The sequence below is a fragment of the Lepidochelys kempii genome, chromosome 2 (assembly GCF_965140265.1).
Source record: "Lepidochelys kempii isolate rLepKem1 chromosome 2, rLepKem1.hap2, whole genome shotgun sequence".
In the NCBI taxonomy this organism is placed as follows: Eukaryota; Metazoa; Chordata; order Testudines; family Cheloniidae; genus Lepidochelys; species Lepidochelys kempii.
In genome coordinates this window covers 161,506,347-161,524,522 of record NC_133257.1, presented here as the reverse complement: position 1 = coordinate 161,524,522, position 18,176 = coordinate 161,506,347, and the positions used below count along the sequence as shown (strand labels likewise).

General features: G+C 45.5%; 1 protein-coding gene across 5 annotated transcripts in view; it reads right to left on the bottom strand.

The window, feature by feature from the left end:
• The window catches only part of TMEM245 (transmembrane protein 245), a 121,199-nt gene extending 112,440 nt beyond the window's left edge, over nucleotides 1-8,759 (bottom strand). For 3 of the 5 annotated variants that reach the window (XM_073332664.1, XM_073332666.1, XM_073332667.1), the window contains exons 1-2: nucleotides 7,964-8,757; nucleotides 98-215 (exon numbers count right to left, since the gene is read on the bottom strand). In XM_073332664.1, the coding sequence (XP_073188765.1) occupies nucleotides 98-215; nucleotides 7,964-8,635 (790 nt within the window). In that variant the 5' untranslated portion in view covers nucleotides 8,636-8,757. Of the gene's footprint in view, nucleotides 1-97; nucleotides 216-7,963 lie in introns of all 5 variants that reach the window. The other 2 variants (XM_073332668.1, XM_073332665.1) reach the window with 2 other exon arrangements.
• Nucleotides 8,760-18,176: the final 9,417 nt, after the last annotated feature.

Sequence of the window (18,176 nt, the reverse complement as noted above, 5' to 3'; positions counted from 1 at the left end):
AAGGAGCTGGATCTCAGTTGAGAATTTAGCCGAAGGTTGTTCTTTGTTAGGCTTCCGAACTACATTTTATACATAAACACAATGATGTGTTACTCACCTAAGTGGAAGAGCAGTATTATCCAGACAGGAATGGAGATTGCTCTTAAGTAACGCTCAGTGCTTGCATTCCACTTGAATGAAATGGTCAACAGATAACCAACAACCAAGGTCCATATCTTTAAAAGAAGAAGATACTTATGAGCATACATATGTACTACACATACATATTAGTCAACTGGTAGGGTTTTTTATATGAACTCCTGCACCTTCGAGAGTTGTCTATCGCAGAGGTTCTCAAACTGTGGTCCATGGACCACCAGTGGTCCGTGAGCTTCATTCAGGTGGTCTGTGGATAGTTCCCTCTAAGCTGCACGCCTGGGTGGCCGCACACAAAAGAATGAAGGGTAACCCACCTAATTAGGGGAGCTGCGCAGGGGTGGCTTCACTAATTAGGTGCCTGGACTCTGGAGAAGACGCACATGTAAGGTGAGGTGGTGGCTTTGGGGGGGAATAGGGAGCAGGTGGGAGGGGGCTGTGGCGCGAGAAGGGGGGGGGAATTTGGGATGTGCAGGGCTGCAGCAGCCAGAGAAAGAGGTGACTTTCCCCAGCTCCAGGGCTGCAGCTGTGGTGGAGGAGAAACCCCACCCCTTCCCAGCCCCAGCTCAGGGGCTGCTGCGGTGGAGGAGAGAGGGCACATCCATCACATTAGAAAGGTAAGACTACTGATATTAAAATATGGAGTTGGTGGGAGGGTGATAAGGGACAGACTTGGAAGAGAAAGATCATCAACATCTGCTTTTGTGAAAATTCTAGTTCCCACGATGATTATTGTTACAATCCTAGCATGGACACAAATTCCACACTATTCACATCCCTCAAGTGGACTTCTGAAGCCTGCTTTAAACAAAATTATCCTACATTATAATGTCTATTAATGTCATGGGCCTGATTGACAAAGGTGTGTAGATATAACTGGGTTAATCTATATACCTGTACATTTCAGATCCTGGGGCACACACACATATACTAATTAACAAGGCTGTACCAGGTTGAGGGAAAACAGCTAAAGAATTTCCTTGGGCAAAGGTAGGAGAATAAGTGCTCATCCCTAACATATCCTAAAACCAGGTTTTATTAAATTGAATACATGCCAGGGGTCTCACTTCTGAACGATAAATGTGTTAATGACATAACCAAGTATATTTATTGTTCAAAACGAAAAGTTTTCAATTCTGTAAACAAAAAAGACAAAAATACAATAATCAAATCCCCAGTCTACCAGCTAGCAAGGTCTACTACGCTCTATTACCATTGACACCAATATGCTTATCACTTGAGCTTGCTTTTTTTCTTTAATAAACTTGGAGTACCTACTCAAGGAAATTTTGGCCAAGCAAGTCTCAGTTTGTTAAAGTCACAATCAACTGATGCCGTGTTGACTGGACAGGAGGGCAAGTCTTAGAAATTGTCAGTGTTTAAAATTTAAACTGCCCCATCTTCCATAATTATCTTTCTACCATTTTGATGCAACTCATTGTGATCATTTGCTTCAGACAGATTTGGGGAAGAAATCTGGATCTTCAGTTTTAAATACTGGAAGAGAAGTATCAGTCACAATTACACACTAGCAGCCAAGTTTCAGTCTATTTCCTGTTCTGGGATTAAAAAGCATATAAATGACCTTGAAGCCCACATCCCACTGACCTTCAATGAGACTTCAGGCTCCTAAGTGCCTAAATCGCTTCTGAAAATTAGACTAAAGCCCTTTTAAATATTTTACTCCTGGGCTCCATCTATCACCTGCGTAGCTGGAGTCAGTCAAGTTGGTTAAATAATGGATAAAATCAATAGCTTCTCTAAATTGTTTTTTTGGTTTTGTTCTTTGGTAGTTCCTTTGGTAATTATATCAAACCAGTTTTCATATAGACTGCAACAGCAGTCCCTCTGAAATCCTATTTCATTTAAAAAAAAAAAGTTCGGTGTGTTATGTAGATTCCTTTGTGTGAAATCATGCTATACTTTGATCTACTCATACGCACTATAAATTACTGTGGTAGTTGCATGTAACAGAGACAATTTTCTTGAGTTTTTCCACTCAGTTTCAGTAGGAAGATGAATCCTCAAGCCCCTTTTTTTCTATGAACCAACTTGAGGGTAACTGCAGATGACTAAACTTCCGTCCTACTTTAGAATGTCATGTGTTATTTCTCTCTCAGTGAGGCTTAAATAGTGAGCTGAATGCTTGTGTGTCAGAATTTTAGGATGGTTCCAACAGACAAGTTTTCTTTCTTCCCCCATGTGACGCTGCACCCCATATTCTTCATAAAAATATTGTTGTAATATGAATATGGCATAACTAAGGTATGGGAGATGGGTCATGTGAGGTATCACTGGAAAGGTTATGGATTTACTGAATGTGATTATCCAATTTGTATTCATGTGTCAGTTCTGTATCTGAAGTTAGGAATATTGCCTATGTAACAATTACAATTGTGTATGTACTTGGGGAACGTTCACCAGAGAGTAGGCAATCAGCCTGAATGGGCCATTAGGATAGACAATAAATTAGGTCTTTGAAGATGCTGATCTCGCATCTTCCTAGACTTCCTGTGGACATTACAAATAAGCCTTGTCTCATGGTGGCTTTAACACTGCAAGGTCACGTGATGATGTCACCTAGTATGGGGTACCACCTTGGACACTCCTGGTATTTTTCCACTGGAAACAAAAAGGATTCCCGACTTATGTAAATCCTATTTAAGGCTGGGAAGTGAATCAATCAGGGCTCTTGTCCATTGCCTCCCCACCCAAGAAGGAAGACTGCTGAAAGCACATGAAGAGACAAAGGAACTAAGCCAGGGAAAAAGCAAGGGCTGAGTCCAGGTTGAGATGTACTGATTAGCCTGTAAAGAGAAATAACTGGAACTCTAAGCTTCAGAAACTCTGCAGAGAGCTAATCGTAGACTCTGAAATTCTACAGCTGGGTGTATCCCTGCCTGTGTGTGTGCTGGAAAGAGCCTTGAGAGCCTGTCACAGCAGTACAGAGTAGTAAGGGAAACCCAGGCTGGTAGGACAGCAGGCTCAGTGGGACCTCAGCACATCTGGTTGCACCCCAAAAGGGGGGTCCAACCCATGACAACCCATTTATTTTCATTGTCTGAACAAATGACAAAGACCTCTTTTGCCATATTGCTCTCTGCATTCTTCAATAACACCTTCAGGAACTTGATCACAACGTGCTGTAGTTTTCTTGAAAGAAATAAAAAAATCCATTTCCCCCCACCCTCCATTGATACTTTAAATACCAATTACGGGGGTAACATCTCATGTTTCACCAATGGTTTTGCATTTATATCAGTGCAAATTCTGTTAGTTGCACCATCTACTAGTGAAACAGAGTTTAAATCTGTTGGAGGAAGTGTATCCAGCACAAGGGGCTTCAATTATCTCTGCCTTCAGTCAGCAATTTGCAATGTCAGCAAAAACCTGTGACTTCAAAGTTCAAGTCTTTGCTTTCAGTTGTTTTTCTATTTACTCCTGGGGGAATTCTAACACCACTGTGCATATGCAGAAATCATGTCCAGCGCAGAATTATTCCCCCCCGCTGCAGAAAATACATTCTGCCTGAGAAGTGCTGCAATTCTGCTTGTCACCCATCAGAGGTTGCTCTGGCATCAGAACAGCCAGCAGCATTCATCACAGCACTGTGCCCGCAGAGCTAGATTAAGACACACAGAGTGGAGCACACAGGGCTGCGGGGGGAGGGCGGGGGGGAGGTGCAGAAGGGTTAGTGTGGGGAGACAGCTGGGTTGCAGGCTCAGGAGCTAGTGGGGTGACAGCATTGAGCCAGGTCTGAATGGGAGAAGGGCTGCAAAATGGAAGTACAAAGTAAACTGTGATAGAAGTTTAAACCTCTGTCTCAAGATATGGACAGCGTGCTGTCCAAAGCAGCAGACTGAAAAAAAGACTTAATATCATGATTAATATTTAGACTTAAAGATAAGTGACTTTTACAAGAGAAATTTCAATGGAATGAAGAGGATGGAGGCCAGACAGAAGGAAAGGAAATCAAGACATTATAGACAGATATCCCAGCTCAAGGAACTGAGATAAAAGGGGAAAAGATTGGCTAAAAAGAAGTGGAGTTGGCAAGTTGAGAAGTTTACCAACTTAACTTTGCTTTTTCCTTAGTTTTCACAGCACCATATTTACAACCTCAATGTTCTTATCCTAAGCAACTTAAGTTGATCAAAAATAAAACGGGGCTTGCATGCACGGTCAGACTCCTCATTGAATTAAGCAGGGTGTTTCCCTTGGTTTACTGCAAATGCTCATTTTACATTTAAAACACAGAAGTTACTTTGCATGAAAGCTCAAAGAAGTGCCTAAAGCGTATTTAATTTCAAATGTAGGTAAAATAATTTCATTCAAACTTGAGGAGAGTGTGATGCATTTTTCATCCAAATTTCGGCTTTAAAATGAAAGATTAGTTTCTGAAGTGCATAGTAATTTCCATGGTTGTATAATGTAATTATACTTGAGTGCCCTAACTGTAGTTTAGCCAAATCACAACCAATTTTTACTAGGACTCTAACCATAAAATACTGAACTTAGAGACACTGTCCCAAATTTCAACTTTCTTCCTCACGTTTTTAAGATGCTTCAGCTGTTTAAAACAAGTCTTTAAGTACAGCAAAAAGTATCTGAACTCCTTGCATTCAATAATGAACAGTTTTTGCTCAAACAAAACAATTCACCCATGACCAGAGGCCAAACCTAGAAAATTTCAGGGAAAAGCATCTTAAGTTTTCTGATCTTCCCCCTGCCCCTAATACTTGTTAAAACACTTGAGCAAACATGGTTACAAGTGCTACTTAAGTTTATGCCCTGATCAGCCTGAGGATAGGAAGAATATCTATCTATCTATATGAACCAATAAATAATTGGGTAGGTGTGAATGGAGAAAGGCAGGAGGAGGAGGAGAAGAGAACTATGGGTGTCTACTCCTCTGAAGCTTCCAGTTTCAGACAGTGAAAGAGGCAGAATACTGGACCTGATGAATCATTGGTTTTCCCTAGTACAGCAAATTCTAGGTTCCTATTACGGAAGCCTATATATTTGTAACAAACTCATGGATTATATTGATTAACAAAAAAGTTCATTAAAGGCAAGAGAAGAGATCATTACTCTATAATTTTTCTATATCCAACACAACATTCCCCACAAAAAGGGGGAAAAGTTAAGGTATTCATACACTCAACTCCCTAAAACAAAATTCCGCTGCATGGGCCTGGTTTGCAGTGCTGCCTTCTCAGAACTCCACTGACTAAGGGGATAACACCCACACAGATGCCACTGCAGGACAAGGGTCTAGATTTCCCTCAAAACATGAATATACAAAAGAAATAGCTTACTTCTTAACTCTTTGGATTGACAACACAAAATATTTTGTAATAACCAATACCACCTTAAATTTACAGTGCCTTTCATCCCAAAGCATTTTACAGACTGACAGATCATAAAGATGTAGGTAACTTCATTCATGTAAGTAAAGTTACATACATGCTTAAGTGTTTGCAGGATTAGGACAGCTATATAAATTTATATTTAAAATAGTAAAAAGGGTGCCTATTAACAGTCTAAGCACCTTTGATATAAATTACAAAAAACAGAGACAGAGCGATCACCTCTTCCAATCAAATGTGGTAAAAATACGAAACCTGAAAAAAAGAGCTCTCTGTAGCTCAAAGGTTTTGTCTCTTTCACCAATAAAAGATATTACCTCACCCAACTTGTCTCTGTGGTAAAACAGACTGGGGTAGAACAGAGTAGCTATTTAAGATTACAGAACATCTTTGTGCAACAGTTTAGAATTGGAAGAACAACTAATCAGAAAGTAGTAAGTGAAACTGGTATATGGCTAAAATACTGGGATATAGCACATGTGCTATTTCAACAAATCAGGGGTGCTGGACAACTTGTATAGTGGTGGTACTGAGAGCCATTAAGCCAAACCGAAAACCCTGTATATGACGGAAAACACTTCAAGCCACAGGGTGCTCCTGCACCCCCAGTTCCTGTATCTATGCAACAAATGTGATGTTCATTTTTACACAAACTGTTAAATAGCACACTCTTGAGCCTCAAGTCAAACATTTAAAGACATTTAATGTATTTGCTCTGAATGAGACTTTCAAAGTCACATCCGCTCTAGGTGAGCGCAAGATATTCCATGGCATTCTGTGTCGCAGTAGAGTTTACTTCAGTGTCCCTTAAATTTCCTTTTCCTGCCAATGTTGTGCAGCATATTCTGCAATGTCCTAGAGTAAAAGCTGTGCACACATATTAGGAAGAGTTTTTGGGAAGGGCTTGCAGATTCTCTAGGAGGAAAACCACCATATAAATTAAAGATTTCTGTCAATAAGGAATATTCTTTGTAGGGCAATATGATTTTTTATTAAAAGCACCATGCTGTCCCTTAAGCATCCTACTACTCCCTACCACAATGCCCATCCAGCATCCAGGTAGCTAGAAGTGTGGTTAGCAGTGGCTGTGCAACATGGTATTCCTGTGACGTTTAAGGTAGGTCTCTATCAACAAACCATCCTAATGTAGATGCCACTTAGCTATGGCCATACCAAATTCACGGCCATGAAAAATATGTCACGAACCGTGAAATCTTGTCTTGGGTGTGCTTTTACCCTATACTCTAGAGATTTCACAGGACAGACAAACGTTTCTCAAATTGGGGGTCCTGATGCAAAAGGACGATATAGGGGGATCACAAAGTTATTTTAGGGGGCTGCAGTATTGCCACCCTTCTGCTCTGCCTTCAGAGCTAGGTGGCCAGAGACCGGCAGCTGTTGGCTGGACGCCCAGCTCTGAAGGCAGCACCCTGCCAGCAACAGCGCAGAAGTCAGGGTCGCAATACCATACCATGCCATCCTAACTTCTGCGCTGCTACTGGAGGCAGCTCTGCCTTCCGAGCTGGGCTCCCAGCCAGCAGCTGCCACTCTCCAGCTGTCCAGCTCTGAAGGCAGCACCATCGCTGGCAGCAGCACGGAGGTAAGGGTAGCAGGACTACAAGCCCGCTACAATAACTTTGTGACACCCCCTCACACCTCCTTTTTGTGTCATCGCCCCTACAATTACAACACAGTGAAATTTCAGATTTAAATAGCTGAAATCATGACATTTACAATTTTTAAAGTCCTAAAACTATGAAATTGACCAAAATGGACCTGAATTTAGTAGAACCCTAGCTATACCTTACACCACCAGTTCAGTAAGCAAAATAAACTGGCAAAAGCACATTTAAGTTGTTATAATTGCATCTAGACTAGGGCTTTTGCCAGTACAAAAATATTGCAAAAACAAAATCATACCACTAGGGTATACTGATCAGAAAAAGTTTCTAGAGCAGACACAGGTGAAGTGAAAGTGACGCTAGCTTTCCCCATGCCTTTCCAAGCAATACCAAGTGATTTCATATTGAGGCTGGTTCTGATCCCCTTTCAGTCATTCCAGGTTGAGCTTTGAGGCTGGGATCCCACAAGTGTTAGACTCCTAACTCCCCAATAAAATCAATGTGTTTATTTAGGCACCTGACTCCAACCGTAAGTCCCACCAAGGGACTTTCATGCCTAACTCCCACTGATTTCACTGTTGTGAATCCCACCCTGTCTATCAAGCCAGCTGAAGGCTGTCCCACGGTGCGCCGGGCTAAGCCTCTCCCTGCGACTGAGGAGGAGGCTGGCACCAAGCCCTCTGAAAGCCATGCCTGGGAGCCCCGGGGCGGGGCTGGGGAGAGATGCTGAGCCGCCGGGGTGATGCTCAGCGGCAGACCGCGCCTCTCCGCGCAGACGTGCGCGACCACCTCGGCGACAAGAGGCGAGGCCAAGCCCACCCTAGCCCCCAGACTCACCCACAGGCTGCTGAAGAAGTCGAGCCCCTGGCAGATCAGGAGCCCGGTCTGGGCCAGCAGCACCTGGACTCCCAGGGAGCTGCCGAGGCAGTAGAGCCCGTAGAGCAGGGGGCCGCCAGCGCCCAGCAGCAGCAGGAGGCGCCGCCTGCGCAGCAGCTGCTGGCCCAGCGCCTCGGCGCCGTAGTTGGCGAAGCAGAGGGGCAGCAGCAGGGCGGCCAGCAGCACCGGGGTGCGGGAGCGGTGCAGGCGGCCGAGCCAGCGGCGGCCCAGCGCGGTGAGCGAGCTCTTGAAGGGGTGCAGGAAGGTGCCGCAGAGCACGGCCCAGAGCAGCGGCCGCAGGAAGGCCTCCAGGATGAAGTAGACCAGCACGGCGGCGCCGCAGCACAGCCCGGCGAAGAGCAGCGCCCCGGTGTTGTAGAAGGCCTGCTTGATGGGCTTCTCCAGCCGCGGCAGCGACGACACCGGCGCCGCCGGCGGCAGCAGCAGCAGCCGCGGCGCCGCGCCCTCCGCCGGCCCGGGGGCCCCCGCAGGGCTCCGCTCCGGAGACTGGCGGCTACCGCCGCCGCCCGCACCGGGAGCCGAGGGGGAGCCCGGCCGCCTTCGTCCCTGCAGCGGGGAGCCGGGAGAAGCTGGGACGCGGGGACTCGCCGCGGAGTCTCCGCTCTCGTCCATAGCCGCCGCTTCGCGCCCCCTCCACGCCGTTAACCGCCGCTATAGCCAGGGGAGAGCGGCATAGGCCCAGCCTCCGCTGCCCGCTTCGTGAGCCGCCGGGGATGCTGGGAAATGTAGTCTGTCCTTCCTCCGCCCCCCGCCCCCCGCAGAAGAATAGCTCGCAGAGGATGCTGGGAAATGTAGTCCCTCTTCCTCCCCCTTCCCCAGGCGAGTGTGATGCTGGGAGCGTAAGTTCGTCAGACGAGGGAGTGCCGAGGAAGCCGGGAAATGCAGCGCTTGCGAGGGGGGGGGCCCTGACGGTAGTGCTTTCCTAGTGGCGGTGATTGGTGAAGCAGGGGATGTTGGGAGATGTAGTTTCTTGTACATTTACAGCCTAGAGCACAGGTTCTCTCACATGGATTTAAAGGTGAGCGACTAGGCAGGGGTGAAATTTTTTCTCCTTTATTATTAAATGCGGCTAGAAAAGTGGGATGAGACGTTAAGATTCTTTTATTTCTGTAAAAAGAAAAGGAGTACTTGTGGCATCTTAGAGACTAACCAATTTATTTGAGCGTGAGCTTTCATGAGCTGTAGCTGTACCTGACGAAAGCTCATGCTCAAATAAATGTGTTAGTCTCTAAGGTGCCACAAGTCCTCCTTTTCTTTTTGCGGATACAGACTAACACGGCTGCTACTCTGAAACCTTTTATTTCTGTATACACATGTAAAAAGTACAGGTCCTGTTTATTCAGGAAGACTCAACTGGAGTTTTCAAGTCCCAAATCAATTGTAATTAAATTGGTTGAAGCAGAAACAGTTCAGTGCATCCAGACTAACTGATGTGATTTAAGTTTTGTCCTACATCCACCCTCGCACAGTTATAACACACATTGATTGCATTCCCACAATTCCTGGCTACATTTAAAGAAAAAGTTCTAAAGAGGAGCTCTGTGTAAACTTGAAACCTTGTCTCTCTCACCAACAGAAGTTGGTCCAATAAAGGATATTACCTCACGCACCCTGTACATGTATTTGCCCCCAAACCTCCTGGCTTGTATAAGCGGGGGAATAATCCTGCTATCGTGGGGAACTTTCCTGGCTTCTGCACTACCCCGGTGAAGTGGGCTAGCAAAAGGATCTGAGTCCTCACTCCCACTTCCTTGACCCAGTGGCCTCCCCGCCCTTGAGGACTCCCCTTCCACTCTCCTGTCTGGCAGAATCCTCGTAACCCCAACGAGGCTGGGCCCAGGATTCCTGGGAGGCTTGAACCCCAACCCTGCTGTGGTCACCTAGGACAGGAGCTAGGGTGTCCCCACTCCGGGGTACTCTCTCTGTACTGGGCACTTCTCTGACCCACTGACCATTACATACAATTTAAAGCAAATGCAAGTTATTTAATCAACAATTAATTTTAAATAGAATAAGGAAAAATGGGAAAGGTTAAAGGAAACACATCACTCCGCTCTGTGGCAGGGAACATCACAAACAGCGTCTCTGGAATGTCCAGGCAGTTCACAGTCTGTTCCTTGTAAGTCCCAGGCCTTCTTCTCATGCCCCGGCTGTGCTGCAGGGATGCTGTGGGTTGGACACTCGCTCTGGTGGTAGGACCCTGCTTCTCAGGCTCTAAGTGGTAGGACCCTTCTTCCCAGTGTCGTCCCCGCCCTGTTGGGGTTACGATTCAAGCCTGCCCTACAGAGCCTCTTGGCTGAGGCAGCTCCCTGTGCTGGGCCCACTGCCCAGGGTCCCCCTCGCTCTCTCCGGCTGCTCACTGCACCCAGCTCCGGACTGCTCCAGCCGCAGCTCCACCACTCTCCGGTCTCCGCTGCTCTGCCTCCAGCTCCCTGGGCTGCTTCTTTGGCCCCTCTGCCTCTGGTTGCTACAACTCTGCTCCCAGGACAGGTCTGCTCTCTCTGGATCTGGCACACCTCAGCTCCCCAGCTCAGCTTGGGCCCCTGCTTTCTCCTTAGCTCAGCGCCACTCTGTCTGATCCAAGCAATTCCAGCTCATAGGGAGGACGGGACCTCCCTGGCCTCCTGACTCCCTGATTAGCCTGCCCGCCCTGTCATTCAGGCTGACCTTGAGCATTGGCCTCTCCCCATTGTTCCTGGGGACTATCAGTCTCAGGGTCCTGATTACCCATAGACCCTTCCCTTTTTAGTACTCGGAGCTAGCAACTAAAACACCCGCACTGAATGTGAGTATGCGGGAAACAGTCCCTTTACACTTGCAAGGATACTGTGCTATATCCTACAGCTGGGCCTCTGCCAGCAACAGGCTATTCCCTGCCCATCTCTCAGACCCAGCTATCAGGCTGTCTGCTACCAAGCCTTCCTGCCACCACCACAACCAACTTTCAGGCAGTTGTCTCACGCCTGCTATTAATGTGCATATAACTGCACTTACAGTGTGACTGTCCATCGTCCTCCACTATCTAATGAATGACCAGTCCTAGGAACCAGTTTTCTTAATGGAAAGAAAAAATCACATGATGAAAGTGATGTTTAGAAAGAACAAATCAACATCCCTTTACGTTCCAGAGCATTCAATGCCTTGGAGATCACTTTGCAGTGGTTTAAAAGACAAGAAGAAAGTGTTGTGCTGCACCATGCTATAATTTATACATCCTATCTACTGTACTTTTGAAAAGTTCAATTTTATGAACTACTCAATCCCCAATTAATAAAATTGGGGTTCTACTGTACAGATGTATGAATTGACTGCAGCTTTTGAGATAACAGAACTAGTTTTAGCTTAGGCAGTAGAGGATCATGGTTTTAGAGCCATAGGTTCCACCAGAGATGTTGCATTATCAGTGATGGTTCATAGGAGAATTTGAGCTGCAATGGACCGCAAAATTTATTCAACCTTTATCTCTCTTCTGAACCTGGTCCCCTCTCATCCCAGGATATTACTTTCTATTTCTGTAAGCTGCGAGTTATGCAACCTTCAACAGTCTGTATGCTGAACTGTGTAACACAGTGCCCTCCATTGACTACATCCTTTTCCTCCAGCTCAGTTAGGGTGGAGAGAGCGTACCCACAAGTCAGCCAGTTAGTTCATTACAATAAGCTTGAATTCAAATTAATTAAAAATGGGCCCTTAAAAAAATGTTTTGAGACTGAAAACTTTTTGGAGACTTTTTACTGAAATCCCTTGAGAACCCAAACTTCGCACACTACCTCTATCACTACCATTTTTGTTTAGGCTGTATTTGAAAAAATTAGGTTGTAATTAAACAAAGTGCTATGATTATATTTAGAGCCAATATGTTTGTAGTGGGTACTGATAATTTTAAAATGTACAGCAGTCTTCTTTTCTTTCTTTCTCAACACGTTTCCCAATTTACACAGAGTCGGAGGTAGCCACAATTCTTTGCCACTCCTTCAGATCCATAGCACGGATCATAGATCCCGGAATACCAATAGTTTTCTCTTCAAACGTCTCCTGACAGAGTCATTCCATTGTATCCTCAGTATTTTCCTTCTAGCCATTACCTCAACTACCTCTCCTGACTTACCTGTAAATGAACCTATGTTCCAGGTTCCAATTTCCTGTTCTTTGCTACTTTGTTCCGGATGCCTGGAAGATGGCATGTTGGTTACCCCACATGTGGTAGCATGTTTTAAATGACTTGATTGCGAAGAATCCATGATACATGAAGAACCTAGGAGCTAAGTAGCCCTCTGACCATTGCCTTATTTTGCTGACTCTATGTCATTTTCATTTGGAATTTACCTTCTCTTACATCAGCTGTCATCCAAAGCTTCTGAGCCTGATCCACCCAAATTTGAGAGACATTACCTGCTCTCAGGGAAAACACTACCATACCCTAAATGCTTCTTTGCCCATTAAGCTCCTTTGGCGCTTTTTAGTGATGATCACATGTACTGGTGAACGCTCAGTCCGCAGAGCCATATTTGCTACTCAGTGAGTATTACCATTTTCTACCACATGGAGGTTAAGGTTGGTAAAGGGTGGTAACAGTCACTGAGTGTAAAGCAGTATAAAATTTTAAAGGGATATTCATGAATGTTAGAGTTCAGGTTACAGCTTCCGTTTTTGGTTGGATTGCAGAACCAATTAATTTGGATTCTAACTTGAAACTCCCTGGGCTTGTTTTCATAGATGCCAAATACCCATACAACTCTCATAGACAGCACTTCTGAAAGGCCAAGGTGTCTCAAGGTGGCCACCCAATGAGGCAGCCAAAATTAGGGTTGTGTGAAGCATGATTCAAACGGTTCCTGTGGAAACCTGTCTGCACCCATCAAGGACCCTTAAAGACCCTGGGTTTTTTGTTTGTTTGGGGGGTTTTTTTGGAGGGGTGAGGGAGCATGCTTTTTTTTTTTTACTTCTCACTCATTTCATCCATCCTGGGAGCTGCAGCAGCCCTGGGGAGGGGCAGTGGTAGCAATTCTAGAGGGGGTCAGCACAACCTAGGTGCTGGGGCTGGAAGAAACTGCAGGATGCAGGTACTCTCTCCCACCAGCCACCCAGCACCTTGTAGAGACAGGCTCCAGCCAGGCCAGCAGGGAGGGATGGGGAGCCGTGGACACAGGAGGGCAGAGGCAACAGCTCTGCTGCAGGTCCCAGGGATTCAGTGACCCCGCCCCCCCATAACCACTGTTACTCCACCCCCAGTTCCAGAGAGAACCCCCATCCCATCTGACTCCACACCCCACTGAATCTCACTGCACTCCCATCCCCAGAAAGACTTCCCCTGTTTTGGTGTGGATATCAATTACATCTACACAGCATTAAATGGGGCCCTGAATGCACAGTTCAGGGCACTAAGCGAGGTCCTGAATACACCATTGAGAGCACTAAATGGGGTCCTGAATTCCATTTTGGTCACTAAATGTTGTCCTGAATGCACTGTCTTGGACACTGAATGCAGAAAGCTAGAGCCCCATGATGGGTGAAATGAGCAAGAAGTAAAAAAAAGTATGCTCCCTCTTGCCCATGCAACTGGATCTGCAATCCACTTACCAAGGGTGCTAGAACCTTTGTAAAAGTGGGGGAGGAGGGGAAGACCAAAGTGGCAAAGAAATCCCCGCATTGCCTCTGGGCCCCACTGACTCCTCCCATTGCCCCGAGCTCCCTTCCATGGCCTCGCATCCCAGGCCCATCCCACACCTTGCCTCTTGACTACAGTGGCCATCTGTCCAAGCCACACCCCTGTAAGGCTGGCCCTGTTGTCACCTTATTTCCAAACTCCACTGCCTTCATGGATTGGCATGAGGATACACATGCTAAAATTAAAACTCCCAGGCTCAGAGTAAAGTAAGATATTATGTTGGATCATATTAAAGAAGTTCTGTATTAAAATCACAAATGAGTTTGATTCCCCATAGTTTAAATTCCAGGATATTACTAATTAAGAGGTCTCTTGGTTTTTGGTACTGTTTCTCTCTCTGTGTGTGTGTGAAACTTGCAAGCTGCTAACTGTGTTGGTACATTCTAAGACAGAGTCTGTTCTCAAAGCAATTCTTTGTAACAACAGCTAGAGACTCAAAGCAATACTCTGTAACAATAGAAACAGCACCCAGAGACTCCTGGCCCTTTTGTTGTATTCATCTCGCTTTGTTAACAATTGTGATTAAAATAGAGATAGAGGATGTATGTGGATGGATGCTTGGTGTGGATAATAACTGAATGATCAGGGAGGTGCCAGCCTAAGAATGCAATGTCCATCGGCTGAAGAAGGCGTCAAGTGGAAATAACCAGAGGACCCCTTGAGGGCAGACTGGAATCCACCCAACAGCCTCAAGAATGGGAGAACCAAAGAACAAGATAACATCTAGCAGCACGGAGCCGTCAGGAATGTGCCATCTGCTGATTGATTCAGCAACAGCATGATGAAGCAATTCCCATAGACTGGCCTAGGAAGAAATTCCTATAAAAATGGACTCTAGAAAGTGAGAACTTTGGGGTCTGATTCTGCAAACCAACTTCCAGGAGCATCAGATGAGCATCTGACAAGGCCCTGCTCCCTCCTCATGTCCATGCCACCTGGCCAGTGGCTTGGCATGAGCAACTCTAAGGCTGGTAACTATGATAACAACCTTGCAGAACCTGTGTGTGTGTGTGTATGAATGAATGTGTGAATAAATATGAGATTGAATGGAATGTTATAGCTATAACTAACTGCTTACTATGATTCTTTCTGTATTCACAATAAATGTGGTATTTTGCCTTTTTCCCTTTAATAAGATCCTGCTGGTTTTTATTTTATTGGTATAACACTAAACAGCAGGCTACTAGCATTAAGATTTACAGTCCTCTAGTGGCAAGATTCATGCTCTCAGTATATAGCACCCAACAGGGACATAATGACAGGATTCACATTAGAGAGACAAGACGGAACAGCTTCTACTGGTGAGAGAGACAAGCATTCAAACTTACAGACCTGAAGAAGAGCTCTCTGTAAGCTCAGAAGCTTAGCTCTCTCACTAACAGAAGTAAGGAGAACTCTGTGTGGCTTGAAAGTTTGTCTTTCTCACCAACCAAAGTTAGTCCAATAAAATATATTACCTCACCCATCTTGTCTCTCTAATAACCTGGGACCAACAGGGCTACAACAACACTGCATACAAAAATGGAGGGTTCACATTGACAACCCAGAGTGACCATCACACCAGGGCAGTATTTTCAGGGTTCATATTCCTAGCATAATGTCATCATTACACAAGGGAACTAGCATAATGAGATAGATATAGCTGCATGTGCGTGCCAAAAATTCACAGTGCACGCACCCTGGGATCCACACAGCAGGATAGCAGTGTCAGAATGCACACTCTCACTACAGAGGGGATACACTCAGGGATTGAGTGCAAGGGTTCAGCTAAACACAAGGGCACCTGCAAACAGCTGTACTAACAGTGGGATCTGCACTCTTGGCCCACTAGGAGTTGCGTGTCAGGGCATTAATTCACAATCCCAGTGCAATAGGATCTAGGCACCAGGCCTGTAGTTCCAAAATTTGTACTCCCAGAATAGTGGGATGGAATTACAGAAGTTAAAGGAGAAAAACCCTCTGTGATCATCTCAGCTCAGTCTATCTCCCTGCCAGTGCAGGGCTGTTCCTTGCAGCATGTTTTGTCCAGTCTCCTTTTAAAAATCCCGAGACTTAAGGTTTCTTCTAGCCCTTCTTTTGGGAGACTATTCCACAGCCTAAGGCAGAGATTGCACTTCCAGGAAGGTTTCCCCTGATAGCTTTGAGTTTCTCCCTCCCTGCTTCAACCCTTCCCCCCGCCATCCCCTTCAGCTCCCATCCCATTCCCTCATCCTCTCCTTTTCCCCCACCACACCCCTTCAAGAGGCAGCAACCCGGATGCCAGGGTGAGAGACTGAGCAAGGCAGAAACCTGTGGAGTGGGAGGAGAGGTGCAGGACAGAACCCCCTGCACAGGCAGAGCAGTGCTATGCTCACAGCAATCGGGGGGAGGGGCAGTGACTCTGCATGCACCCCAGACACAACATGCCTTGCCTCTGTTTGTGGGGGGGCAATGCCCCCCTGCTGCCCGTCAAACTGTGCCCATGGGCTCCCCTCCTGCACTCCCAACACTGCAGCAGGTTGCCCCACCCACCCCCAGCCAGGCTCCCTCTGCCTGGAACGGGACTCACCTGTTGCCTACAGAGCCAGGCTGGGAACTGCAGCCACACATGGAGCCTGCCCACGAGATACAGATAGAAGATGGGGCGGCCCCAGTTGAGCAGGGGCTGGCACTGCCCTCCCTGGACTCGCCCACCCCTATGGTGCTTTCTTTTGTTAAAAAGTGAGGGCATAGCCCTCCCACTCTCCACGCCCCTGGGCCCCACTAAGCACAGGATATACCTCTGAGCTCTAATATGATTTTTTACCCGATTTCTCTCAGAGTATCAGAGGTATTAGATCTTTCACTCACTACCACAGTTATTTCAAAGCTAGCAATTAATTCTGAAGAGCCTGGTGGGTGAATTCCTACAGTCAATCTTGATTTCTGCCTTGAATAACTAAATGAGTGGTGCTCAAAAATGCAAGGTACAGAAGGCTCTTGAAAAAGATCAGAAAATTGTAAGTGGCCAACAAAGTTTCTTGAAACATGCAAAGTTTGACCATGTTCCTGGTGAACAATCTGCAGATGCTTCTGTTACTCATACTTCTGAGCTTTCCTTAGTGAGCGAAGGTGTTGATTTGGGTTTATCTGGCTTGTTGAGTCCTGGAGTCTGATTCCAGGACAGAAAGTTTCCTATTGATTGCTGGTACAATTGTTATGGATGTGGACACTGAAAGAAGTTTGATTATTGAAAGCCTGGGGCAGAATTTTGACTTTGACCAGGTACATCCAGCTACTTGACCGCAAGTGACAGATTCTGTTCACTGTTTTTTGGTCCCACTGTTAATTTAGAAAAATGGTCCCATTATTAATTTAGAACAAGACTTTTTGCCTAGCAAATACAAAGGAAGGCAAGCATTACAATTGTGGTTCTTTGTCAACACTCCTACTGGGGAGTTATGCCAGCAATCCTGGTTGATGTATACTATGACTCTTGCCTCTGTTCTGTTTCACTTGTTTGCTTTTCCAGCCAAATTCCTCATCTTCCTTTGTGAACTGTAAAACTGGGTTCACTAACTTTTTCCACTTCAGCACATGAGTATGCCAACACAAATATTCAAAGGAATGCCTGGAGGTGATTGCTCACTGGATGTAACATGCAGAATGATTGGAACAATTGTCAAAGATATGAAAACCTGCTATCAGGTACAGAGATGTGCTCTCTTTTGGATATTTTGCTGTACTTAGGTGAGAGGTGTTTACCTTTGAGAGGTTCAGATGAGAAATTAGACAGTCCTTGTAATGGTAATTTTTTTGAGTTTACTTGAATTGCCTGCAAGGTACGATGGTGTGTTGTGTGATCATGTGGAAGCTAATAAGATTGGCACTGCAAAAGTGACATACTTATCCAATCAAATTCCAAATGAATTTTTCCATAGGATCACAAGAAAAGTATGGCAGACTGTTTTCAACAAGGTCAGGAAAGCTCAATACTTTTCTGTTATGTTTGATTGCACTCCAGATCTCTCCTGATGGAACAAATATCTCAGTTGTAAGGTATATTCAGGTTTTGAAATACGGAGTGAAGGTTATTGAGAGCTTTGTAGATTTTATTGATATCCACACCACAACAGGGGAAGGTATTCTGGCGGTTATTTTAGGGAAGCTGAAAAAAGATAGAACAAAAAGTAGACTTGTGGCACCTTAGAGACTAACAAATTTATTTGGGCATAAGGTTTTGTGAGATATAACCCACTTCATCTCATGAAGCTTATGCCCAAATAAATGTGTTAGTCTCTAAGGTGCCATAAGGACGCCTCATTGTTTTTACTGATACAGACTAACACGGTTACCCCTCCGAAACCTGAAAAAAGATAGATAGTTTGGATATGGCTGATTGCAAGGGACAAAGCTAAGACAACGGAACTAACATGGCTGTAGCATACAGAGGTGTTCAAAATTGAATTCAGCAGGTAAATCAATACACCATCTTTTGTCCCATGCACAAGACTGAATCTTGTTGGA